This window comes from Mixophyes fleayi, chromosome 1 (assembly GCF_038048845.1).
Source record: "Mixophyes fleayi isolate aMixFle1 chromosome 1, aMixFle1.hap1, whole genome shotgun sequence".
Lineage (NCBI taxonomy): Eukaryota > Metazoa > Chordata > Amphibia > Anura > Limnodynastidae > Mixophyes > Mixophyes fleayi.
In genome coordinates, this window is record NC_134402.1 from 270,087,111 (window position 1) to 270,114,025 (window position 26,915).

The 26,915-nt window shown below is 41.2% G+C and overlaps 2 protein-coding genes across 3 annotated transcripts in view; one reads left to right on the forward strand and one right to left on the reverse strand.

Annotated features, from left to right (window-relative positions):
• Positions 1–5,810: 5,810 nt before the first annotated feature.
• On the forward strand, positions 5,811–15,205 carry OPN3 (opsin 3). Its single transcript, XM_075204807.1, has 4 exons — positions 5,811–6,138; positions 7,927–8,246; positions 11,923–12,174; positions 14,472–15,205. Exons 1-4 carry the CDS (start codon positions 5,811–5,813, stop codon positions 14,730–14,732), a joined length of 1,161 nt encoding a protein of 386 aa, XP_075060908.1. The 3' UTR covers positions 14,733–15,205.
• Positions 15,206–15,948: 743 nt separating this feature from the next.
• CCDC171 (coiled-coil domain containing 171) overlaps positions 15,949–26,915 on the reverse strand; it is a 119,368-nt gene continuing 108,401 nt past the window's right edge. For both annotated transcript variants that reach the window (XM_075210875.1, XM_075210874.1), the window contains 2 exons: positions 17,114–17,266; positions 15,949–16,500 (listed from right to left, as the gene is read on the reverse strand). In XM_075210875.1, the coding sequence (XP_075066976.1) occupies positions 16,285–16,500; positions 17,114–17,266 (369 nt within the window). In that variant the 3' untranslated portion in view covers positions 15,949–16,284. The remainder of the gene's footprint in view (positions 16,501–17,113; positions 17,267–26,915) is intronic.

The following is a 26,915-nucleotide window of genomic DNA, read 5'->3' on the forward strand; positions in this document are numbered from 1 at the left end:
CATATATATATGTATATATACATACATATAAGGCTTAATGGGCCTGAGTCATTAAGGAGAGCAAAGCATAAAAAAGGAGTAACATTTGCACCTGGGTAAAACCATGATGTATTGGAGGGGGAGGTAAATTTAAAATGTGGGGACAGATTTATAGTTAGGGTAGGGCATGTCCTAGATCAACTTTAAATTTCAGTGTAATAATAAAGCTATTAAGTATTTGTGTTTTAGATGAAAAAACAGCCAGTATTTAACTTATGTGAAAAATAATAAACTAATTTGCACCCTTACACTGTAACATGGTTTATCCCAGAGAACATTTATTCCTTTTTTGCCTTAATGACTCAGGCCCAATATCTTTAATGTTAAGTGTCCAGGCAAAAATTTAATTTTTTAATTATTTATGATTATTCACATGTTCTATATATGTGGCTTCATTACTTTAATAAAGTTCTGTCTTTTTTTCTCTCTTTAATTATGTATACAACTTAAATGTAATGTAAATAAATGTTTTATATTTTAAATCTGCTCTTTCAGTCATCTTATTTAAATTGTAGTTATAAAATGAGCCATTGTAAAAATGCATTCAGTTGACAGTGTCATTGTGAGCTATTTAATTAAGTACAGAGACGTGAATTAGCTCAACCAATAGAGCTTCAGATTGACTCTGACTGATAAATATTCTAAGAAGAAATGAGAATTCTAAATAGAGATGGTCGGGCTCGGTTCCCCGAGATCCGGACCTGCCCGAACTTCACCTATCTGAGTACCGAGCCGAGACTCTCCCGCCCATTCGGATTCGAAATCGAGGCAAAACGTCATTGTAACATCTTCGGATCTCAGAGCTCGGTTCTCGCGATATTTAAAATGCATGAATACCAGCCTCCACAGCAATCCATCACCATTTGACAGAGGGAGAGAGCAGGGTTAGGTCACAGGCAGCATTAAAGCAGGGACAGAGCAATTATTGTATACCTTATTCTTTCAATTATTATTGAAATTCTGCTAGCAATTCTTCTAGCAATTGTTAGAGCAGGAAGAGAGGAGGATAGAGGAATTTTTTTGAATATTTTGCACAAGTGCTTTGTGGTGTTCCATATTCCCCAGTGTGAAACAACAATTTTTCTGGCTGCAAAAAGTCTTATCTAGCAGCACTATCTATTGAATATTTTGCACTACAAGTGCTTTGGGGTGTCTCATATTCCCCAGTGTGAAACAATATATTTTCTGGCTGCAAAAAGTCTTATCTAGCAGCACTATCTATTGAATATTTTGCACTACAAGTGCTTTGGAGTGTCTCATATTCCCCAGTGTGAAACAATTATTTTTCTGGCTGCAAAAAGTCTTATCTAGCAGCCCTATCTATTGAATATTTTGCACTACAAGTGCTTTGGAGTGTCTCATATTCCCTAATGTGAAACAATAATTTTTCTGGCTGCAAAAAGTCTTATCTAGCAGAACTATCTATTGAATATTTTGCACTACAAGTGCTTTGGGGTGTCCCATATTCCCCAGTGTGAAACAACAATTTTTCTGGCTGCATAAAGTATTATCTAGCAGCACTATATATTTAATATTTTGCACTACAAGTGCTTTGACCTCATTAAAGTGGATTCAAAGCAGTCCACATATGAGCAGGATCAGCAAGCAGGTGCTGGCACCAGTCCTGATGGTAGTCTTCCCTGTACGTCATCTGGTAAAGCCTATGTAAAAGTACATAGTCTTTTTAAATCAGGGAAAAAAACACAAAAAAAAAATAAGTATACTTATAAGTATAAGTATAAGTATAAGAGTAGGGTGCAATCTACCCCCAAATAGGAAAGGGACTTGGGCATTTCTATATCATGCACAGTCTTGAAAGGCTGCTGTTTTGTCAATTTCACGATAAGGGTAGGGTGTCATACACAGACAGACACCAAATTGCCTTTGTCCATTTCTTTTTATATTCTACAGTCTAGACAGGCTGAATTGCTTTCTATTTTACTACTAGTGGAGAGGGGTTCTGATACAGACTGACACCAAACTTCCTTTGTCCATTTATTTTTATATTGTTCAGTCTATGCAGGCTGCTTCTTTTCTATTTAACTACAAGTGGAGGGGAGGGGGGGGGTCATAGACAGCCACCAAACTACCTTTGTCCATTTAGTTTTATATTGTTCAGTCTATGCTGGGTGAATTGTTTTCTATTTAAGTATATATGGAGGGGGGTGGGCTGACGCAGACAGAAACCAAACTGCCTTTTGTCACTCACCGAACCGTGAGTGCCTCTGCGCTGGTGCGTGAGTCTCTAGCCTTCCTGCCGGCGCCTGTCCTGAGCCGCGGCCGTCCGCCATCTTGATGCACTGCGCATGCGCAGCATCCAAGAACTTATGACCTTTGCTTTTAATCTCATTGGTGGATCAGGCACCTCTCCCTATTTAAGGCACCTGTGCTCATTACCTCATTGCCTGATCTTAAGTCTCATTCCCTGTGAGTCTCTGAAGGTGTTCCCTGTGTCCTGCTAGTGTCTTCAGCTTCCTGCTGATTACCTGTGCTACTCATCGGTGGTTTCCATACCCGCTACTGATTCCTGTATCCTACTTGTGTCCTCAGCTGGTTTCTGGATTACCTGCTCTGCTCATCAGCGGTTCTCATAACCGCTACAGACTCCTGTATCCTGCTCGTGTCCTCAGCTGGCTTCTGATTACCTGCTCTGCTCACCTGCGGTTCCCATACCCGCTACAGCCGTTCAGCGTCCCTGCTGTGCCTGCATATTCTCTTGGACAAGCTTCTCTACTCAGCAGCGGTATGCTTACTTGTTATCGACTATCAACTGTTACCTTGCATATCCGCTTAGGACAAGCCTCTCTACTCAGCAGCGGTATCCATACCCGCTATAGACTATTTGTTGTTACGCTGCATATCTGTTTGGAACAAGCTTCTCTACTCAGCAGTGATATGCATACTTGTGATCGACTATCAGTTATTATCCCGCATATCCGCTCTGTGCAAGCCTCTCTACTCAGCGGCGGTATACATACCGTTATAGACTATTAGCTGTAAACGCTGCATATCTGTTTGGAACAAGTTCCTCTGTGCTCTCAGTGTCTTCATATCGTTATTGACTCTTTGCATGCCTCCACTCATCCACACCTGAACTACTCCTCACTTACTAGCAGTGGTACAACTTGCTGTACGCAGACCACTGACTTCCCCACTACCTACCTGCACCTGGACAAGTCTTCTCACCATAGCAGTGGTACAACTTGCTGTACGCAGACCACTGACTTTCCCGCTACCTACCTTCACCTGGACAAGTCTTCTCACCATAGCAGTGGTACAACTTGCTGTGCGCAGACCACTGACTTCCCCGTTACCTACCTGCACCTGGACAAGTCTTCTCACCATAGCAGTGGTACAACTTGCTGTACGCAGACCACTGACTTCCCCGCTACCTTCCTTCACCTGCTCACGTCCACCCTGGTCTCCGTGGTTCAAACCTGCCTTTTCCACTATAGATGCAAGTCGCTGAGTCATCTATCAATATAGCTGCAAGTCACTGACTCATTACCAGTATAGCTGCAAGTCGCTGACTATCATCAATTCCATTGGCCTCCTCTCTCCATCTGCTGTTATATACGTTCCACTATTCACCCTGCTGCCAGAGGGCCGCTGTGCAAACTCCGCCTCTCTGGTAAGCATAGTCATCTGGTGAAATCCTGGGCAAGACTCCTAGTGCCCGTGACACCTTTGTCCATTTCTATTTATATTCTACAGTTTATAACGGCTGAATAGTTTTCTATTTTACTACTAGTGGAGAGGGAGTCTGATGCAGACAGAAACCAAACTGCCTTTGTCCATTTCTATTTAACGTACAGTCAATGCAGGCTGTTTTTTTCTATTTAATTACAAGTGTAGGGTGTAATATACACCCACAGACGATGGCTGGATTGAAAATAGGCATAGATGGAGAGGAAGACAATCTGGTTTGTGTGCAGAATTAAGGACGACCTACCAGGGATTAAACAGTTTTTTTCATAATTTATTAGCTTTGCAATTATCTCACTTATCCAAGAAACTGGTGGAGCACTAAATTAGGTTATTTTAGACCAAAAAAATGGTAATTTTACAAAACTAGCAAAACTAAACCAAACAAAACCAAAACCAAAACACGCAAAGGCGGTTTTGCCAAAACCAAAACACGAAGGTAATCCATATCCAAAACCAAAACCAAAACACGGGGGTCAGTGACCATCTCTAATTCTAAACACACATGTTCGACATGTAAAACTACTGGAGATGTGATCAATCTGGGTGCACCAAAAAAAAACCCACCTTACTCCAAGCTGTCAAATGAGAAACATAGCATATATCCCATGTGACTAGACCTTTGAGCCCTGAGTGTTGCCCTTGAAGTACCTACATTGAAATTGAGAAGGACATGCCCTGACTATATCAGGTGGCTTATGTAGCATAGTAAGAGTGGGATGGACAGGTGAAAAAAGTACCATCTACAAAAGAGTCTGAAAACCTTGACCATGTCTAGAAAGAGAAAAAAGTTCTAATTACAGTGAGGTGCATATTAAAAATAAACTATAGTGTAGTTTAGCTAATGACATATACTATATTAAACTATCTCTATTAAGGACCATGAAGCCTTTAAACATGTTCTAAGAGATTAATTGCTTGATATCTATCAACTATCATCCACACACTCATCATCTCCAGCCTCGATTATTACAACCTCCTCCTTACCGGCCTCCCCAGTCCCATCTCACCCCCCTCCGCTCTATACTCAATTCGGCTGCAAGACTCATCTTCCTTTCTCGCCGCTCCTCCTCTGCCTCCCCTCTCTGCCTTGCCCTACACTGCTCCCCATTCCCTACAAAATCCTTTTCAAACTCCTGACCATCACTTACAAGGCTCTCTCCCAGTCTACTGCCCCCTATATCTCTAACCTCCTCCCTGTGCTCGGCCAATGACCGTCGCCTCTCCTCTACTCTGATAACATCTTCCCACTCCAGAATCCAAGACTTCTCCCGCGCAGCCCCCCTTCACTGTAACGACCTACCTCGCTCCGTCCGTCTCTCTCCTAATCTGTGCTCCTTCAAACGGGTACTCAAAACTCACCTGTTCCTCAAAGCCTACCAACCTTCCACTGAACCCCGTCATCTCCTCCTTTTGGTTCTCCCCTCTCTCCTCCCTGCCCCCTGTTCTCTCCCCACATACTTCAACTGGCTCCCTTTGTGCCTGAGTTTTGTTTACCATCCCTTAGGATGTAAGCTCGTTTGAGCAGGGCCCTCTTCCCTCCTATCTCCATACCTGTTCTTCTGCTCCGTCTTTACTGCATTAGCCTGCCTGGAGTTTCTGAAGTTTTGGTATTTTTTGTTTATTGTTCAGTAATGTTTCACCCTGTATAGTCTACTGTTTGTGCTGTGTACGGGAACCCTTGTGGCGCCTAACAAATAAAGGATAATAATAATAATAATCTACCCTCTTCCACAAACTATTGCTGTAGATAAGAACAAAACGATCACTGGATCTTCTTGATATTGGTTTCCTTTATAGTTATTTTTCAGTTCCACATAGTGTTTATGGCAGCACACCTCTAAGCATGAAACAAATGTCTTGGTAGTAATTATTGATTCCTGTCATTTCAGCGTAATCTGTGCTGCATTAATACTGTGTCCAAATCCCGTAAATTCAGCCAGTGCTGAGCTATCCTTAAGACTGGATTAAATACAATGGAAAGTGCATTTGAATATGTAATAATCAACTTAACTTCAAAGGTTTAATCATCCTAATAGTCCTGATCATATATAGCTAACTGCAACATGTCCCATGTCACCAAAAATGACAGCAAGTTGCATTTTGGGGCAGACAGTAAAGATATTTTTACCCATGATGCCTATGAGGTTTTGGCTCTTATCATAGCCTTACTTGGTATTGCGGGAGCATGTAATAACTTGGTAGTACTAATTCTTTATTGCAAGCTTAAAACTCTATGGACTCCTGTAAACCTTTTGCTAGTGAATATCAGCTTCAGTGATATTTTATTATCACTTTTTGCCGTTAGTTTTACTTTTGCTTCTTGTGTGACCAGACAGTGGATCTGGGGTGAAGCAGGATGTGTTTGCGTTGGATTCTGTAAAAATCTCTTAGGTAAGCAAAACAATAAAATTATTGAATCCTTTAGCTGGGTAGATAATGGTATATTGATTGAGTGTCTGTGTGAAATCTTTGTACAATCTTTATATGATACATAGGAAGTAATGTGTGATAATATTTTTTATGTGATAAGTTGTGATTTCGAAATCATCATGTCATGTCACAGCATTAGGGAAAGTCTTGTAACAATTTTTTTTCATATTAGGAATAATATTCTACAGCAAATTAAGGTTCATAAATCCCCCTTTGTAAAAGGTGATTTACATATACAGACAAATGTAGGAATACAGAGCATATGTTGTTTATTCTTAATTTGCAATGTTATACATTTGTTTTGTTTTTCTTACAGTACACATTTTAATGGGGCATGCATGTTCCATTCAATATGGCAGTGATTCTGGGGAGCAAAGTTGTTTTTTTTCTGGCAGAAGGACATTTGTGAATTGGGCAGTTCCTTGTTGAATGCAGACTATCTGCAGTAATACAGCTACCTCTGTGTCCATAATGAGGATTTCAAGTACACTTCCCACAAATCAAATTATAAATATAAGATCTCAGATTATTTTTGTGACATTTATTATAATGGGGAGAGGGTCACGTTTATCAAACATTTTGCTTTTTTCCCCATCTGCTTTCAATTTAATACAAGCAAAAAGTGTCTCCAAAATTGTAGTGTAGTTTTTCATCATTTAATTATGTATGTTTCACTTAAAACACTTGGCTATAATTATTAACATAAAATGTTGGTTGCACTTGTATGTTGTTACATAAATTTCATGTCAACATATTTATTTAGCTTAGATAACATTTTATTAAGAACATCCGAACGTTCCAACATGTAGTAAACAGATCATTTGATGGAAGAACATATTGGACCTGGTTCATCAAGGAACGTAGATGCTGATACTTGCCGTATTTTGCGCTAAATTGCATTGTGCACGCCCATAAACGAACTATACAACGGAAAATGCAAGTGTATGCAATTCATGCTATAACACAAGAGACACTTGCGACACATTATGATTTCATGGGCGGAACAGGTAGGGGAATGGGCATATGTACCTAGTCAATGTACAGTAAGGACGTGCCAAGCTTGAGTGCACGCAACAGTGTTGGATTCAAGCTTTGGGCATTTCAGCTATATCACTTACACCAGGTCAGGTGTAAGTGCCGAGTGACAGTGATGACGGTCACGTGTGCATGCTGAAACGTGAAGAAATAAGTCCAGGCTCGGTATATCCCATATTGTATATGGTACTAGCTGTGTGGCAATATAAATATCCATATATGTCCATATATGTATACAAAACAAAAAGACATGCAGTGATAAGGATAAGCGCTGACAACAACTGTCTTTATGCTAGAACATGTGTTTGCAATCAAGAGGAACTGTAAAAAATGCATTTTATGTACAGTACACATTAATAACATCCTGATAATGTATTTCATGGAACAAAGCTTTTTTTTAATGTTCTTTCTTTAACAACTATATTGTTAACATAATAATTGAATAATTGATAACTGAATATTTTTTCTTAATGTGTGTTCTGCTGGGACTTTCAATTCCACATATGTATCGCACTGATCCAGGAGTGTATTGTGTCTGTCTCAATATGGCAAGTGTCATGCATGCAGAGCGTGCATTCAACAAAGAGACATTACTTCAAGTCTACTTCTAACTGATAGTTACTATTATAGGCTAGAAGTTTTGGTCACTTGCAATATTGTGCAATGTTATATTCATTCATGTCACACTAAGAAGAATTGTTGTTTACTTTACAGGTAGCGTCTCAGTCTTTACACTCACTGTTGTTGCATATGAACGGTATGTTCGTGTGGTATATGGCAAAGTAATCGATTTCCTATGGTCATGGCAGGCAATAATTTATGTTTGGCTGTATTCACTAGCCTGGTCTGCAGCTCCACTTATTGGATGGAATAAATATATCCTTGAACTCCATGGACTAGATTGCTCTTTAGACCGAATATCAAAAGATCCCAACAAGTCCTCTTATATTCTGCTTTTCTTCCTTACCAACCTAGTAATTCCTGTGGGCATTATGACATATTGCTACGGTTATATCTTATATTCAATCAGAAGGGTGAGTAAAACTAGCACAACACTATTTATACAGTGATATATATATATATATATATATATATATATATATATATATATATATATATATATATATATATATATTGTCTATGTTTGTACATTATATATTAAATATTTGAGTTCTGCTACAAAATCTGTATATTTTATATCAGAATATTGAGTATCTTTCCAACTTTAATTGTAGTTTACTACGATAAATGTAATTGTAGATAATTGTAGCTGTTTTCCTTTTAAATTGCAGCTAACAGACAAGAAAGTTGAATGTATGAACATCTATTGTATATAAAGACACACATGTTTTGTTGTTGGTTCTTTTAACTTTTCTGTTCTAATTATCTGCCTGGCTACAGGCTGCTTTGTACACTTTGGGGGGAGCTACTAATAGTCAATATTCCAACATTTTTAAATTGCTGTAAATCAACAGAAAAAAAGAGAATTTTTTGTCCCAACTAATTTAAGCAAAAAGCAACAATTTTAGTCAATTATTGTTTATTTAAAAAAGCTGAATTCAGCAGCCATGTTTAAATATTTCAGAGGAGCTACCGTTAATTTCAATGTTCCCATTCATTTCAATAATGTGCTACATGTAAAAATTAAATTGAAATAAATGGGTGCAATGAAACGAATGTGAAAAGTTCCTTGTATTATTTCTTTCACTACTAGACAAATGGTCAAACTGTAGAATAGTATGACACCTGGACACCCTACAAGACCTGTCAAATATAAATTTGTCCCTGGAGTCCCTGCATTGATGGCGGCATTTATTTCTGGCTGGTAAACAGTTAGTTAATTAAATAGTAGCAAGCTTTCAATATTGAGTGTAACCGAAGTGTTAACAAATTAATTAACCACTTCATTAGACTTCAAAATTTCTATTGATGTGGGGACAGGTGGCAATGGCACATAAACACTTGGTATAGTTACTACAGGAGAAGATACACTGTAAAATCAAGTAGCAATATAAACTTTATATGTTGTCTACTTTGATGATCCCTACTTTATATGTATCACTGTATATTATGAACCAGTAGTAGGGTAATTTCAATTGAGATGATATTACTGTAATTTTAGAAACAACGAAAGTCAAAATGGTCATGGTTAAGACCAACCGTGGGTGTGTCGTCATGGTTTCATTTATAGTTTAGGCTTGGGGGGATTTGTGGGGTTAGAGGTTCTGAAGTTTCCTGCACATTTCTTTATGTTAAGTCAATATTATCACTCTGTTTGTTGAGCTAGGTGCGCCAAGAGGTAGATGGGGCCTTGAATTGGGTCATTCATGGGAGCCAAGTGCTCATAAAACTATTTGGCGTGTAATTTAGTATACTTAAAATATATCCCAATCTATAAATTAGCCATACTTTATTGATGATTGACTAGAGGGAAGGTGGTTCTACCTACTAGCTGTACGCAGCTATTTTACATTTTGAAGCATTCGAGATGTGCAAAATAAGTTTCTGCAAAGGTACCAGAAGTCCAAAGTACAGGGCAAGCAGAGAGTAATCAGAGTCCAAGTAGAGGTCAGAACAACAATCGGGGCAAGACAAACGAACAGCAGTCATCAACGTGACTGCACCTATAATCGGCACAGCCGCATGCTGAATGCTGCACTATAAAACGCAGAGAGCCAATCAGGAGACTCCTAGTGAGTTGGACATAGTTGATCCATCTTTTTTCCAGTTGGTCACTGCGGGACCTTATGAAGACATTTAATTTTTAAACCTCAACAATTGCCCTCATTTCTTCTTCTGTTTTCTTGAGTACTATTAAGCCTGCGGTAGTAGATGAGTTTGTGTAGAGAGCTCCTCTTCACTGTTTAGCTGTTGGTGCTGCTGCATGGTTAGCAAAGCACTGTCTTTCTTTTTAAAAACTGGTTGTGTCTGGGGAGCTTTTTTATGTCTCTACGACATAAAAACGACATAGTCATTTTCCCAAAATGGTTTGTTTTGTTGTTTTTATTTCCCCCCCTTTCCTCTTTTCCTTTGTGCTATGCAGTGCGCTACTATATTGTAAAAATAAAAGCCCTGGTTCCAGAGATAGATTTACATGTAGGCTCCACACTCCAGGCAGCATTGTGGCTTAAGGGATCTCCCTCTAATGCTTTATGTTTTATGGGGATTTTTTATTTTTTTGTTCAAGCCAGCTCTCAGGGTGCCCAGTGCTCTCCTTTTGCTATATATTTGTTTGGTGAGCTGTCTACAGTGACTCCTTAATCTTCTGTGGGTAGATTAGAGCTGTCCTGGGATTGGAGAAACAGCGGTTTTGGTATGGAGTTTGGGTTGAGGTGCCAAGTTGGAGCTTGTGACTGGGATGCCTTTGGATAGATGATCCATGAAATCTGTTCCTCCCAATCACACGACACACCTAGAGCTCAATATAGGTTGGGCTTCCTTTGGCTTGCAGGGCAGTCAATCCTCTCTGCTTGAGGTAAGCCCATTAGCCCCAAAAGTAAAGTTGGTAACACCCGTATAAATGAGCTTCCATGAAAGATAATGTTATTTTGAACTTTAAACTGTGCAAGTATACCCCTTGGCTTTCAAACGAAAGCAACACCTCCGAATTCATATGTCATCACTTTGAGAAATTACATAACAAAAGGCACAAAAGTTGTTCTTGCACTGTTCCTGCCAAGTGTAAATGACCACAAGTTTTGAGTTATTCAGGGTACCTTCATTTTGCAGCTCATATACAATACCACACCAACTTACCACCAAGGCAGTAATTCAGTTCTTAGATTCCTTTTTGTTTAGAACACAAAGTTGATGCTTCAATCATAAAATATGAAATGGGAGCACCATATTTCACATTAATGCAAATAAATCATAAATCTGGTATATTGTGTGTAATAATGTCTCCCCATCTGAGCTTTGTGTTGCTGTAATACAACAATAAACACAGAGAGACCTTCGTAGCAACTGTAGAAACCAGAAATGATTCACAGTAATTACCACTGTGGTCTCTTCTTGCAGCGAAACCAAGCCTGACAACTAGTTTATACACAACCCTAATCATTCTGGAATGATTAAGGTTGCTATGTGCATATTTACTACACGACACATATTGCACGGGAATGCTCTTGCTTTAAATATACAGTATGGTGTGTATCTTATTTAAAGTGTTACTTACCTAACTTGAGTCAGAAATATGACACAATATTTGCCCTGTCCATTTGAAGCTATTTTGACTGTGATGCTACAGATGCTTAAAATTAAAATCTTAAAATCTAATACTCTAATTATATTGGAAACATTGGCAACATTTGGCCAATACATGGTTTAGGCTAGTCTGGGCCCATTTATTAACCCATTGTTTCATGGACTTGGAGAGGAACAGCTCTACCTAGCAATGACTTTCATGTGCTAGTTACTTTTTAGTTGTTGGGCAGAGTCACGTCTGTACAGCACGGCTCTCAGACATTGTTACTGGTCCAGAGCACACGTATGGCCAAGTACAGGAGAGGGTGCTATAGAAGCAGACGGGGACCCACTTGCAATTTCTCACTTCGGGATGCTTTCCTCAGGGAAGATATATAGTTAAGCTGATTTTTTTAAACATGTTAAGTTCTAAACAAATAATAACTTATGTCACTCTTTAGTTACAAGTCTATTCAATTACCATATGGAAAAGCAAAAATTGTACTAAATATTTTTTTTATTTTATAGCTTGGAAGGCTACAAAATCTTCAAACAAGTCATGCCCTCAAAATTGTGGACTGTGAAATTAAAGTGTCCCAAATGTGCTTCTTGATGATGTTTGCATTTCTTATGTGCTGGATGCCTTACCCAGTGGTGTCTCTTTTGGTGATGTGTGGTTATGGAAACATGATTACTCCAACAGTAGCCATTGTACCCTCCTTCTTAGCCACATTCAGTACGGCAATAAATCCTGTCATCTACATATTAATGAGCAAAAAGGTACATTTCTCTCTAAAGTATAGCATAAAGTATGTTTGCTTGATTGCTAAACACAACCAAAATTGCTATGGTATATATAAGGTACAATTTGCATGTCTCCAACCTTATTTCACTTGAGAATGAAAGCAATTGTGAAGAAATTTACATTTTATAGCAGTATATGTAATGTTTTTAGAAGGCTATTAACATAATTTATTTACTAAGATGGGCGTTTTGGCTTTAATTATACCACACTTGCCCACTCTCCCAGAATGTCCGGGAGACTCCCGAATTCCACATAGATCTCCTGGACCCGAAGAGCAGGCAATTCTCCACACTCAATATGTCAGAAGGGCCTGAAGGGAAAGGTTGAGACTCAAACTGAAAGAAGGCCTACAACGGAAGTCGGAATGGAAAGTTTATTCCAACTTTTAATGGCACTGGAGTGGATATTTAAGTGCTCCATTCCTGTCACTATACCACCTGTAGTCTCCAGGCATGGTTCCAATAATCCCGCATAACTGCTAAATAAAGCAATGGTTTTCCCAGGTGGAGGTATGGTTTGTTCAAAAGTTATTGCTTGCTATATACAGTATAAGGAAGACATATAAAGTTGTTCTTGATATACTGGCACTAGGGGACTATGTTATTATAAATCATTTTCTTTTTAACCTTGATCGAGAACGAGATATATTGACACCAACAAGTTTGTATATAAGAAAATAATTGGAACGCCATATGCTCTATATTCTGCCCGCATGTTTGTCCTGAACATTTATAAAATATAAGGTAAAATTTAACTATTCTTGACCATGAAATAATTTACCTTCAAGTTCATAATGGATTCATGGTTTTAATACTAGAACCTCAAACACCAAGATCCCAATGTGTCAATCCCAGTTAAGATCTCAAAAGATTTAATGCAAGGACAAATTATTTTGATTCTTGAAGGAATCTTTCCACCAGGTAATCTGATGTCGATCTTGTGTCCAAGAACACACTAAGTGCTGAGACATGCACCTTCAATGTACAACCTTCTTGAAGAAAATCCAGCACCTGAGATATGCTGGCCTGCACTGGAGTAGTCAATCTGGATTTGGACCAAAAGTATAAAGGTTTTCCAAACCCTGTAATACACCATGGAAGGGTTTATTTCTCTTGCTTGCAATAATACCTCAATTACCTTGTCAGAGAGTCCTTTACTTTTGAGCATCAACCACTCAATCTCCACCCATCAAAGAGAGAATCTCCGGCTCCAAGTGAACATTCAGGCCCTGATGCAAAAGATTTGATTGAAGTGGTAGAGGCCAAGGTTGTTCTTGGAGCATATCCCTACTACTGCAAACCACAGCTGGTGAGGCCAAAATGGAGGAATGCTATTTCTTCTATTGCATCTCTCTTGACCTACTTCAGTGTGCATGCAATGAGAGGAACGTAAGCGCATTCACATTGAAAAATTATACAAAATCCCTCACTACACTCACCACTGCCTTACTCAGACAGAAAAAAAGACAACAAAGGAAGGAAGAACACTATATACCTTCCCGGGGGTCTCAAATTGTGTACCTATCTTTACTCAGGTGATTAAGGATTAACCTATTCATTGGAGCTGCCATTGAATCCAAGGAGGAAATATAGATTGTAAGCTAAACTATGACATAGACCAGAGTGACCGATTAATTATATTATCTGTAAAGTGCTATGTAATATGTATGTGCTATATAAATAACTGTTAATATCATTATTACTGAGCAAATCAACTTTATGTCTGCATTGCCGTGCAGTAAAAATGAATGTGTATATTACCAATCATGGTACTTCTGTCCACTCTAATGTTTGATGATATTTTCCTTGTGGAAAATCCCATCACTAGTGGGTAATATAAAAAAAACCTTAGCTGTCTGTGAGAAGAGCTCAACAATGATCCCTTTGAAGGTAACTGGGGCCAAAATCTAGAAACCTGAGTTTGTATTCCATGGTCAAGTGTTTAATTTATTATACATTACATGTGCTCATTTCAACTATAAATGGTCTGCTTGAAACAGTGACAACGTGCTTCTTTCTCTAACCACCAAATCTGTTCAGCTCTCATGAATACAATACACTGAAGAACACACAAATAGCACACTTCCATTGAAATTAAATGTAACTGCTGTTTATACTCCAGCACCACTTCAGAAGTGGTCTCATAGTGCAATATGAAGGTGCACAAAAATTGCTAGTGAATTAACCGATTTATATAGATGGAGCTATAACCATTTTCCAGATTGTTTGTGATAAACAGATTAACATTAAATTATTAACTTTTTATTTTGTAGTTCAGACAAGGTCTTCTGAAACTCTTCTGCTTCAAATGCTTGAGAATCCAAGCAATGGCTGTAAACTTGAGAAAGAAGACAGCTGGAGCAACTGTAAAGGTGTGGAAAGATGGAAATAGATGGAAGAAGAGAGTCGCATTCAGTTCATCCGATCTTAGTTCCATTATAATGACTGGTGAAACTGACACAAAACAGTCAGTTAATGACACCCAAAACATCAATGGAATGAATGTTAAAGTAATATATGTGCAACCACTTTAATTACTTACATCACTACTAAGCAGTAGTTACCATTATCTTAAAAGTAAAACAAATGAAAATATTTAGCAAATGTATTGTGCTCTGTGATGCTTGAACATTATTTCAAGTGTGAACGGTTGAATACAGCTCCACCCCATTATGAAAGGGTGTGCACAATTATGCAGCCAATGTACTGTAGGTATTTTATTTTAATTATTTTTCTTTCAAAATTGTCTATTTGTTTGTCACTTGAATCTTATTGGCTGCAAAGTCACATTAAAGGTGGAAAAAGGTCTCAAATGAATTATCTTGATTTCAAGCTTTACATCACAAACACCTGCAATTTCAATAAGGGTGTGCAGACTTGTTATACTGTACATGTAGAAATAATTTGTATGCATGCAAATAGTACTTTGGTTGGCAGACATATAAACACTTAGGCAGCCATACAGGATAACAAGCATGCAATTAAGCTGTAAGTGACATGTATCAGAATTAAAGGGGCAGAGCTGCCACTTGTCCCTAATATACAAGTGTCTCTTCATGCTATACAAAGTCTCTGTATTTGTTTATGTATTGCTCTAGGTATGTATCTAATGGCAACTACACAGCACCATTTCTCTTATTTTACGTACCAGGTGTTATTCTGTAAAAGTTAAATATATTGAAGGAAAGCTGGTTAAAAGTTGATTATGAGAATATTCAACTGTAATAGCACGATTGTGAGGTACACAGCATGTATGGCTATAGTTCACTCATGTTACTAATATGAGCACGGTGGCTAAGTGGTTAGCACTTCTGTCTTTTACTGGCACTTGGAATTGTTTGCTTCAGGGTGGTGTGCCAACTATGGCTGGTTCCTCCTACCCATTTACTCTAGGCAGCACGGTGGCTTAGTGGCTAGCAGTTGTACCTCACAGCACCAGGGTCATGAGTTCAATTCCCGACCATGGCCTTATCTGTGAGGAGTTTGTATGTTCTCCCCGTGTTTGCGTGGGTTTCCTCCGGGTGCTCCGGTTTCCTCCCACACTCTAAAAACATACTGGTAGGTTAATTGGCTGCTATTAAAATTGACCCCTAGTCTCTCTCTCTCTCTGTGTGTTAGGGAAATTAAACTGTAAGCTCCAATGGGACAGGGACTGATGTGAATGAGTTCTCTGTACAGCGCTGCGGAATCAGTGGCGCTATATAAATAAATGGTGGTGATGATGATGATAGAGGAACCTTCACAGTAGCAAAATGCTCATAAAAACTGTATTGAAATGTTGGCAGCTATTACAAATAATGAACTACCATGATATAAGGTACTAACGGTGTGCACTGGAGTTTACATTACAATATCATTATAGGCCTTTGTAAAATAAATTAATAAAACGTTTTGATGTGTAATAAAATAAACAATAGAGTTATTAAAAGATTATATAAAATGCATTGTGCACAGAAGAACATACATGTTATATAAAACAGTGTCCAAATACACTAACATGGTGATTACAAAGCACATGTACACTTCTGGAGGTCATTCTTTTAATTAAGACTGTAGCTAGTTACATTGCCCTTTGGAGGAGAAAAGTTAAGTCCTATTTGGCAGCTCTTGCATGGCTGTAAGTGCAAGATCAGTAGTAGATGTATTGTCTATAGGCTTTAAAGATCTGCTGTTCGTATAGTTGTACTTCATATGGCTGTGTGTTAAGTCCAGCTCAGGCTGTAGTGGTAAAAAGTCTGGGACATTTCTTTCAAAGAGAAATTCGGATTTTGAACTTGGCAAATCTCGGACATCATACTTCACCTGGTGTATAAAAATGAATAATGTTAACAAAATCAAACTAAAATACATAGGAGCATATTCAGATAGGTTCGGTAATCACGATTACGCACGGCTGCACACTTCCCGTTACCGCAACACCACAGATTTTCATGCGCACCCCATAGGGTTGCAAAGGGAAATCTGTGTTGTTGCAGTACCATATTGGCACTTTATGTGCGCAGCCGCGCGTAATCGCCGGACCTAATTGAATATGCCCCATAGTTAGCAGTGCTAATCATATATATCACACTGCAGCACTTTTAAAAAGTGAAATATTACCTCTTCACTTCATTACAGGCAGCTAAAACTCCTGACACATCTTTGACATGACATATTGTACCTGCTTGGCCTTCCCCGCTGACATTGATATAGGCTTTTTTCTATTCCCAATACTAGCTTGGTTGCCATTTGTACATTCAATATATTTAAATACATTTTGTTGAACAAAGAAACCCTCATATAGAGACACGTAGAGGCACATACACTTTGTATGATTTCAAGGCTCCAAAACATGAGCAACAAACATGAGCCTGCTGTTTAAGACATGCAACTTAAACCATTTCAATCCAAATGTACTTAGTATGACGCCACTTACCGGAGACAGGCTCTTTTTTTCACGTAGGCATGCAGTCTGCAGCTCAGATTTCAGAGTTGCAATATGTTCTTGATGGAAGGTTATCTCTCTTTCCAGAGCAGTTATTTTGGAGTGTACAAATTGATAGATGTCTAAGAAACAACTTATCATATTCTGCAACGACAATAAAAAAAAAAAACAATGTCCAAGTTTACATACAGCATTTGTAACACCATACTTTCTCCAATACTAAACCAAAACTACTGAAAATTAGAATATATACAAAAAATAGATGTTTCTTGAAAATTCAATGAAATATATGAAAGTTAAAGAACCCCTTAGGCTAAAGTTAGCTTCAAAGGAACAAGCAACTAACTGGCACACAAATATACATGCAAAAACAATAAGGAACTGTTTGAATTTAAAGGGGTTAAAATAAACAAACAAAAAAACTCCAAAAAGATAATTAATAGATTGCCCAGGTCAGTAGTGCCTACTAAATTTTTATTTGCGAAGTCCCCTTTTCCTTCTCCTTTCACTGTGCTTGTGTATATGCTAGTGGCAATGATCAAGCAGCTGGGTGGGAGGATGTTGGAGACTGTGGTAGGGAAATAAGTAACAAAGGGAGCACAGACAATTAATGAGTATAAGAGACCTCTTTCAGGACTGTGAATAAGTCCTCTTATTACAGGAGCAGCTGGCTCTCAAGGTCAATATAAGGGGGAAGAATGATTCTACATTTCAAAAAAAACCAAACCTCTATTTACTGTAATCATAATCATTTATTTATATAGCGCCAGCGATTTCCGTAGTGCTTTATAAAAGGGGATAAAACACAAAGATATACAATACTGGGTAATACAGACAAAGAGGTAAGAAGGTCCTGACGCAAGCTTACAATCTAAGGATGCTCAATGAAACCCTTTAAGATATAGAAGATAAAGTCGCATGCATAGGTGAAGATGTTCTAAAAATGCACACTATACTATGATCGCAAAAGATATGTGGCCACTTCATAGACCACATTGCTGAAAGACAAATATACAAAAAGATAGAAGGACTATGATCATCAGATGGCCACACTCGGTCTATGTATCAGCCATATTTTTGGACCTGACAAATAAAATCAGACCACAATGTGATGAACAAGACATGAACATTTTGGCACAAACCGGAACATCTGGCCAACATTTGGTCTAAAACAATTTGTGTCAGTTTTAAAAGAATTGCCCATGTTGAATAATTTAGTAGCCCATACATGCTCTAATGCAAACTCTGTAAATACATTTCTTAAGCATTAGACTTCATTCTGTGCTTTTCAGTAAGGAAGGGAATGTTTTCTTTATTTCTGCTGTCCTTGGATACCAAATAGCTTGATCTCTGCAATGGATACATTTAAACCCAAAGAGCAGTGCTTTGTTGTATCCAAACACAGCAAAAACAAAGAACTTTGCCTGGGAAAATGAAAGGTTGGTAAGGTAAGGGAAAGATCTGCCAGCTCAGAGACCTGCCTAACTAAAACAATAGCTAGGAAAAAAAACAGATTCAGGTCCCAAGCAGATCAAGCTGAATGAAAGGACGGCCTAACATGGTCCTTGCCCTTCAAATAACCCTTTAATATTAGAAGGCAGTGCCAACTGGTGCTGGAAACATACTGTGAGGGCACAAACCTGCACCTTAAGAGTACTCGGGGCTAGGTGTTTTTCCATGACCCTCTGAAGAAAAAGCAGAAAACAAAGCCAAGAAGGATTTCACAAGGGGCATTATCTCAATAACTGGGTTGGCAAGGCTTTTATTCCCAAGAATCATGGCATTAAGAGCCATGCCACCAAAGCCATCTGTGAGGTTTGGACGAAAAAGCAATTATTTCAGCTTGAACCCTTTGTGTTACATTCTGTAGGAGTTGGAGGGACGACAGATGGATTAAAAGAATTGGTCACAGGTCCCATGACATGGCACCACAGAGGGGTAGTGTGTCCTATTTCCTGGGACCCAGATATGCACTAGGCTGCTGATATAGTAGAACCATGTGACCCACTCACTGCAGCATGAGATACTTCCCTCATGGGCTGGGGACTGCAAAGGCACCCCTTATGGTTCAGATAAGCCTCCACTGTGGTTGTTCATCTGGCACTAGTAGCTCAGTCATTAAGGAGCAATATACAGGTGTTCAGTACCAGGTACTAGGCTCTAAGTTCCAGAACACTGATTGGCAACATGGACTCTGAGAAGACCTCATATCCTGGGCATAGTGGTGAATGAAAACTGCTCTCCATCCCAAAAGACTGGCATCCGTAGTGACTACCTGCCCCACTGTAACTGAAATGGGTTTCTGTGACAGGTTAGACTTCTTTTTCAGAATTTAACATATTATTTGTAGTTTAATTTTTTGATTTTTTTTTAAAATAAGATTTTTACTCACCGTAAAATCCATTTCTCTGACTCCATTGGGGGACACTGCGAGACATTGGGGTGTAGTAGTGGGCTCAGGAGTCTTGTCACTTTAACTTGTTAAGTCTTTGCACTCCTCCTCTACTTAACCCCTCCTCTCCTGGGAGATCCTCAGTTTTGAATAACCAAGAGTGAACGTAAAGGAGGTAATATAACCTGGACAGGTCTTAAATTATAAAGAACCATAACCACAGTTTTCACACACAGAACTATATACAGAGCAAGGGAGGGTGCGCAGTGTCCCCCAATGGAGTTAGAGAAATGGATTTTACGGTGAGTAAAAATCTTATTTTCTCTTTCCTGCCATTGGGGGACACTGCGAGACATTGGGGATATACCAAAGCTTCCTCAAGGGTGGGAATGCTCTGGACCAGCTGCACGCATAACCCTGCGACCAAAGCTTGCATCAGCCGACGCAAAGCCCTGAAGTCTGTAAAATGTAGCGAAGGTGTGGACGGAAGACCATGTCGTCGCCCTGCACAACTGCTCCGCAGACGCCCCGTGCCTAGCCGCCCAGGAGGCACCTACTGCCCTAGTAGAATGCGCCTTCAAATTTCCTGGAACGGACAGAGAAGCTGCAACGTAAGCTTCTGGAATCGTGGACGTTATCCACCTGGCAATTGATTGCTTTGAAGCAGGCCAACCTCTCTTGTTGGCGTCATATAAAACAAAAAGATCTCTGGTCTTTCTAACCTGAGATGTACGGTCTACATAAGCCTGTAGAGCTCGTACCACATCCAACTACTGCATGGACCCTTCTAAGGAGTCCTTCTTTGCTCAGAACACAGGCACCACAATCTCCCGATTTAGGTGAAACCTGGAAACCACCTTAGGAACTAAAGATGGCTTAGTACGAAGGACTGCCCTATCAGCGTGGAAATTAAGAAAAGGGGGGTCACAGCAAAGAGCTCCAAGCTCAGACACTCTGCGAGCAGAAGCTATCGCCAACAAAAATATTGTCTTCCACGTAAGATACCTTAAATCTATTGACTCCATTGGTTCAAATGGAGGCCTAGAAAGAGCACGAAGAACCAAATTGAGGTCCCAGGGCTCGACAGGATGGCAAAATGGAGGTTGTATATGTAACACTCCTTGCAAGAAAATCTTAATGTCAGAATAACTTGCAATCTTTTTCTGAAAGAAGACAGAAAGGGCTGATATCTGGCCCTTGAGAGAACCCAGACGAAGACCCCTCTGAACCCCATCCTGTAGAAAATCCAGCACACGAGAGTTTAAATCTAGAGGAATGGAATTTCTTAAACTCACACCACAAAATATATGTCTTCCAGACTCTATAATAGATGGAAGATGACGCAGGCTTTCTGGCCCTAATCATGGTGCTTATAACCTCTTGAGAGAAACCCTTAGCTTTAAGTATTAGGGTTTTAATAGCCAGGCCATCAAAGCCAGCTGATCCAAACCCTGGTAAAGGAACGGACCCTGAGACAGAAGATCTGCCTGCATGGGAAGCTGGAATAGAGGAGCTCCTGCTAATAACAGTAGATCTGAGAACCTCGCTCTGCGTAGCCAAAATGGAGCTATTAGAATAGCGGGAACTTTCTCCCTCTTCAATTTCTTTAGGACCCGCGCAATCATTGGTATGGGAGGAAAAAGATACACCATCTGATATGTCCATGGAACTGACATGGCATCTATTATTTCCGCCCCTGGGTCTCCAGCCCTTGCGCTGTAGCGTGGAACCTGATGGTTCAGCCTGGACGCCATCAGATCTATGTCTGGGCAGCCCCAACGGTCCACCAAAAGGGAGAAGATCTGACTGTTCAAAGCCCATTCCCCGGGATGAAGTGAGTGTCTGCTGAGGAAGTCTGCCTCCCAATTCTCCACCCCCGGAATGTGAATGGCTGAAATCTTGGGCACTTGATGCTCTGCCCAAGACAAAATGCGCCTGGTCTTTCGCATGGCAGCCGCGCTGCGAGTGCCCTCCTGGTGGTTTATGTATGCCACCGTGGTGGCGTTGTCGGACTGAATCTGCAGCGGTTTTCCTCTTAGAAATCTCTGGGCTCCTATCAGAGTATTGTACACTGCTCTGAGCTCTAGGATGTTTATTGGGAGAAGTGATTCTTGAGGGGACCAGAGACCCTGAAGCCTCAGAGTTCCTGTTACACCTCCCCATCCCAACAGACTTGCATCTGTTGTGACTAGAGTCCAAGACCAGGTCTGTAAGGATTGGCCCTTTTCCAGATTGGTTTGGGACATCCACCAGACAAGAGACAGCCTTGTGGGTCTGGACAGACGAATAATCTGTTTGTCCAAATTCTTCTGAGACCCTGACCACTTGAGTAAGATCTCTGCCTGAAGTGGACGGGAATGAAACTGCGCAAAAGGGACTGCTTCGAAAACCGAGACCATTGTCCCCAAGAGTTTCATACAACTGAGGACCGAGACTCTCTTTTTCGCTAGAATGACTCTGGTCCTTTTCCACAGGGCTAAGATTTTTTCCCTTGGAAGGAAAACTCTCAGAGACTGAGTATCGAAGAGCAGGCCCAGGAAACGCATTTGTTGGGCTGGAACAAGAGATGACTTGGGTACATTCAACACCCAGCCGTGACTCTGAAGAATCTGAATGACTGTCTGCACATGGTGGGACAGAAGAACTGCCGATGGTGCCTTCAATAGCAGGTCGTCTAGATAAGGTATGATTGTTATACTCTTCTGGCGCAACAGACTGGCCATGATGGCCATAATCTTGGTAAAGACTCTGGGGGCGGTATCCAGTCCGAAAGGGAGAGCCCTGAACTGGAACTGTGCGTCTCCTACTGCAAACCGAAGGAGACTCTGATGTCCTTCCCATATCGGTACATGCAAGTAGGCATCCTTGACGTCTATGGACGCCAAGAACTCCCCTTTCTCTATCCCTGCTATTACCGAGCGAAGGTATTCCATTCGGAATTTCTGAATAATCAGATGTTTGTTTAAAGACCGAAGATTCAGAATGGGCCGGAAGGACCCATCTGGCTTTGGTACCAGAAACAGGTTCGAGTAAAAACCTAGACCTCTTTCTAGAGGAGGCACATGCATAACAACCTGCGCTGCTAGAAGTCTTTGAATAGCCTCCTGAAGCGCCACCCGTCTGAGGGGACAAGAGGGGTGATGAAGAATCTGTGACCGGGGGGGAGTGGGCAAGGTCTATCACATAGCCCCTGGATACAATCCCTCGCATCCAGAGATCTGCCGTGGATTTCCACCACTGACCCCTGAACTGAAGGAGACGTGCTCCTACTTGATGCTCCCCCTGAACAGCCCTGTCACGCTGAGGTCTTACCTGCTGGGCGAATAGAACCTCTTCTCGCCGCACCTCTGCCTCCTCTGCCTCTAATAGCAGGTGCCCTAGGTGCTGTGTACTGCCCTCTATTAACGGTACCTCCCCCTCGGGAGAAACTCCAAAAGGAACGGAATCTTCCTTGACGGGACCTGTTGGGGACAGTAGGGAGAGCAGTGCTCTTTGCCCCTGTGGTCTCCTGGATGACCCTCTCAAGCTCCGCCCCGGATAGGGTTAGGCCGTCAAAGGGTAAATTCTCGAAAGCCCTTTTAGAGTCTGCATCCACCGACCATGTCCGTAACCATAGGTTACGCCGAGCTGCTACAATAAGAGCGGAGGCCTTAGCATTCACTGACACCGCATCCATAGCTGCGTTTGCCACATACTCTGAGGTCTCCAGTACATGCCCTGCAAGATCTAGGAGTTCTGTACGCAGAGTATTATCTCTAAGCCCTTTATTCAAAGCTTCCATCCATAACTGCACGGCCTTGTTGGCCCAGGCCACAGCCATATTGGGTCTAAACATACTTCCCACAGCAATGTATGCTGAGCGAAGGGCAGAATCACACTTTTTATCTGTGTACTCTTTGAGGGCTATCCGTTCTTGGACAAGAATAGCAGAAGAGGAAGCTAAACGGGCCACCGGGGTATCCACCTTAGGTAATGATTCCCACCTTACCGTGTCCTCAGGTGGCAGAGGATAAAGGGATTTGAATTTCCCTGGCATCATAAATTGTTTACTTGGCCGCTGCCAAGCCTCAGAAATAATCTCCAACTTCTCTGGAGAATGGGGGAAGGTAGCCAACTGTGCTTTAGCTCTTTTAAATAGAGAGACACCAATGGGCGCTGAAGGCTCAGGATCAGCATACCCTAACGTATGCCCGATTCCTAAAATTAAACTATCCACACTAGTGGAAAGTGAGTCAGAGTCATAACGGCATTCCCCTTCCGGGCTCAAATCCACCTCACCTTCCTCTGCCGAGGAGAGATCAGAATCCTGTTCTAGGTCTAGACCTGTGTCAATGACAGCTCTCTTACTCCTCTGGGAAACGGATAATAACCTGTCTTCCCTCTGGGATGACCCCGCCTGTGACGTGGAAGCATTTTCATCAGACTGACTGCCTACAAGTGTAAGTGGGATAGTGTTCTCACGTACCTCTGTTACATGCAGCATAACTGACGTCAGTCTTTCCACAGCTGAAGAGAAGGATTGCAGCCAAGGCGGTTCCACCATTGTAGGGGATGCCCCCTGGACTGGGCTGTCATTCACCTGAGCCTCCGCAGTACATACTGCGCAAAGGGCGTTTCGGTCTGTCTGCCCAACAGAAAGTTTTATGTTACATTTTGAACAGGTAAAATACATTGCAGAAAGCGCAGAGCGACCCTTGCTTTTAGCTGTCCCCTTCTCAGCCATTGTCTTATTTCTAAAAATAATTATAAAAAGAAATGTAGACAAAAAATGAGATTATATAAGAAAAAGTCTCCTGTGCTAGGAAGGCTCTTTAAATTAAGAGCACCACTCCAATAGCAAAAAGACTGTACAGTACTGTCTGTGAAAATTCCTATTAATAACTCACATGACAAATGCATATATATATGTAACACCTCCACAAAACATCAGTCATACAAGCCTGAATAGCAGTTATGTCTGTCGGTAGAGGAGAGGCCAAGCAGAGGATCTGGCCAGCGCTGACACGCTGTTTACTTCAGTGTTCCCACGAGTAGACCCAATCCTGCGCGCGGGGAAGTACAGCCTGGGAGGAGGAAGTTGTCATTACTTCTCCTCCCCTTCCTGCTGCTTCTGCCCGCCCTGCTTGCCTCCGCCTTCAGGCGCCATCCAGACCTCGCAAAAATGGCCACCATGAAGCGCTGGACTCGCGCTGTATCATAAATAATGCCCAGGAGCGCGAGTCCTGAGAAACGGACCAACTGACCTCTAAATGAGTGTGAGCGCCGCTTGTCTCCTCTTTTCTTAGCTGCTCGTTGCCATAGGGGCGAGCGGGGACCTGCCGGCCTCTGAAGCGTCATGGGAGGAGAAGCTGACTACAAACTCACTCCCCTGTCCGCTATCCTGGAGACTGTGGCTTCACATCTATTCTAAGGGTAAATACCGGCAGAAGGTGAAGGTAAGTGAGCCCAGGGCTTCTCTTACCTGCGCTGGGACCCAGAGTGAGCAGAGCTGCGTCCTACTCACTCTCCTGGGTCTTAGGCTGGAGTCCCGCGCTGCACCTAAGGGAAAGAAAAATAAAAACATGTATATCTATAAAGACTAATAGAGTATAGGCAGGAGCCTATACTACAGTGACCTTAGCTCCAAGTCACTTAAAAAAAAAGTGAGGATCTCCCGGGAGAGGAGGGGTTAAGTAGAGGAGGAGTGCAAAGACTTAACAAGCTAAAGTGACAAGACTCCTGAGCCCACTACTACACCCCAATGTCTCGCAGTGTTGCCCAATGGCAGGAAAGAGAAAGAAATTTTTATTGGGTTTTCAAAAACACAAACAGGTTGTAAATGCAAATCAAACACAATAGCATGGTAAGTTGTTGGCAATGGAATACCGACATTATGGCTCCAGGCCATAATGTACTCAAAGACCTTAAAATAGAAAAAAGAAGCGCCGAACCATACATGTAGCTGCTAAGTACCTTCTAACATAAAACACACAGACAAAGACAAAGGGAAAAGGGGGAAAAGGTAACCATTAGGGAAGGGGGGGGGGAATCCAGCAAAATTCCTCACTCGAGACCTTAGTTTAAGGCTCCTCTAGCCCAGGAAAATGCACTTCAGTGAAACCCAACACCTACACGTATGTCCCACCCTACCAAGCTAGTGCTTAGATGCCAAATTGGGCCCTCACCATTCAATTTGTTAATTCTGATATCGGGGACTCTGGTGAATCTAGGAGGTCTAGCCATGGGCACCAAATGGCATAGTAGGTTTCGAAGGAATCTTTGGATGAAAGATTCATCTCCTCCATGATCCTGTAGTGTTCCAATCTATTCGACCAGTCCCGAATACTTGGAGGCGTAGTTGGTCTCCATTTTACTGGGATTACTGGCTTAGCTGCTGAGATTATGAATTTTAAGAGAGATTTTTTAAAGCTTGATATAGACATGTCAACTTTGTTTAGAAGCCAAAATACTGGAGTGTTGGGTATGCTTTGGCCTAGTAACTTCCGCATGATGCTCATCACCCGCGACCAGAATGTTTGCAGCACTGGGCAATCCCACCAGATATGCAATAGAGAACCAGTTGCCTGATTACACCTCCAACATGTGACAGGCACCCCGCAGAAAACGCTCGCCAAGTAGGCCGGGCATCTGTACCACCTAGTGAGTACCTTATAGTGGGTCTCTAGAATTGAAACATTAGGAGAGCACGCATGAGCTGCTTGGAATAGTTTGGACCAGTCAGAATCTTGTAACTCTACTCCTAGATCTCTCTCCCACTCTATAGTAAATTTTGGAGGGGCCACAAATAGATGTTCTACTAAAAGCTTATATATAGTTGAAAGAGAATGCGGAGGACAGGAAGATCTGCAGCACAGAGATTCAAAAACTGTTAAGCACCTAGAAATGTGTTGTCTTGGGAGTCCCAACGATAAGAGATGTTTAATCTGCAGGTATCTCCAGATCTCTAGATTAGGCAGATCCCATTTGGATTGGACCTCTACAAATGACATAACGCCCCCGCATCACCCACCAACTGGCCGACACGATGAATTCCCGCTTGAGCCCATTGTTTGAAAGCTGATGGGGCAATTCCAGGGGGGAACTTTGGATTATTGAATAATGGGGTTAGTGGAGAGATTGGGGAGGAAATACATGTGAGGGTTCTGAGCTTAGACCATTTAGCTAATGTGGGGCCTATGGTAGGATGGGCAATCTTAGGGATACTGGAGAGCCAGAGCAGTGTGGCAGCAGGGGATTCCAGAAAGAATGACTCAATTTCAACCCACTGTTTCAATTCAGCCCTCCCAGACATCTCCATTATTCTGACCAGTATTGCTGCGTCATAGTAAGAGGAGAAGTGCGGAAGTTGTAGGCCTCCTAGATGTCTGCGTCTAAATAATATCTTGTGCTTAAATCTAGGAC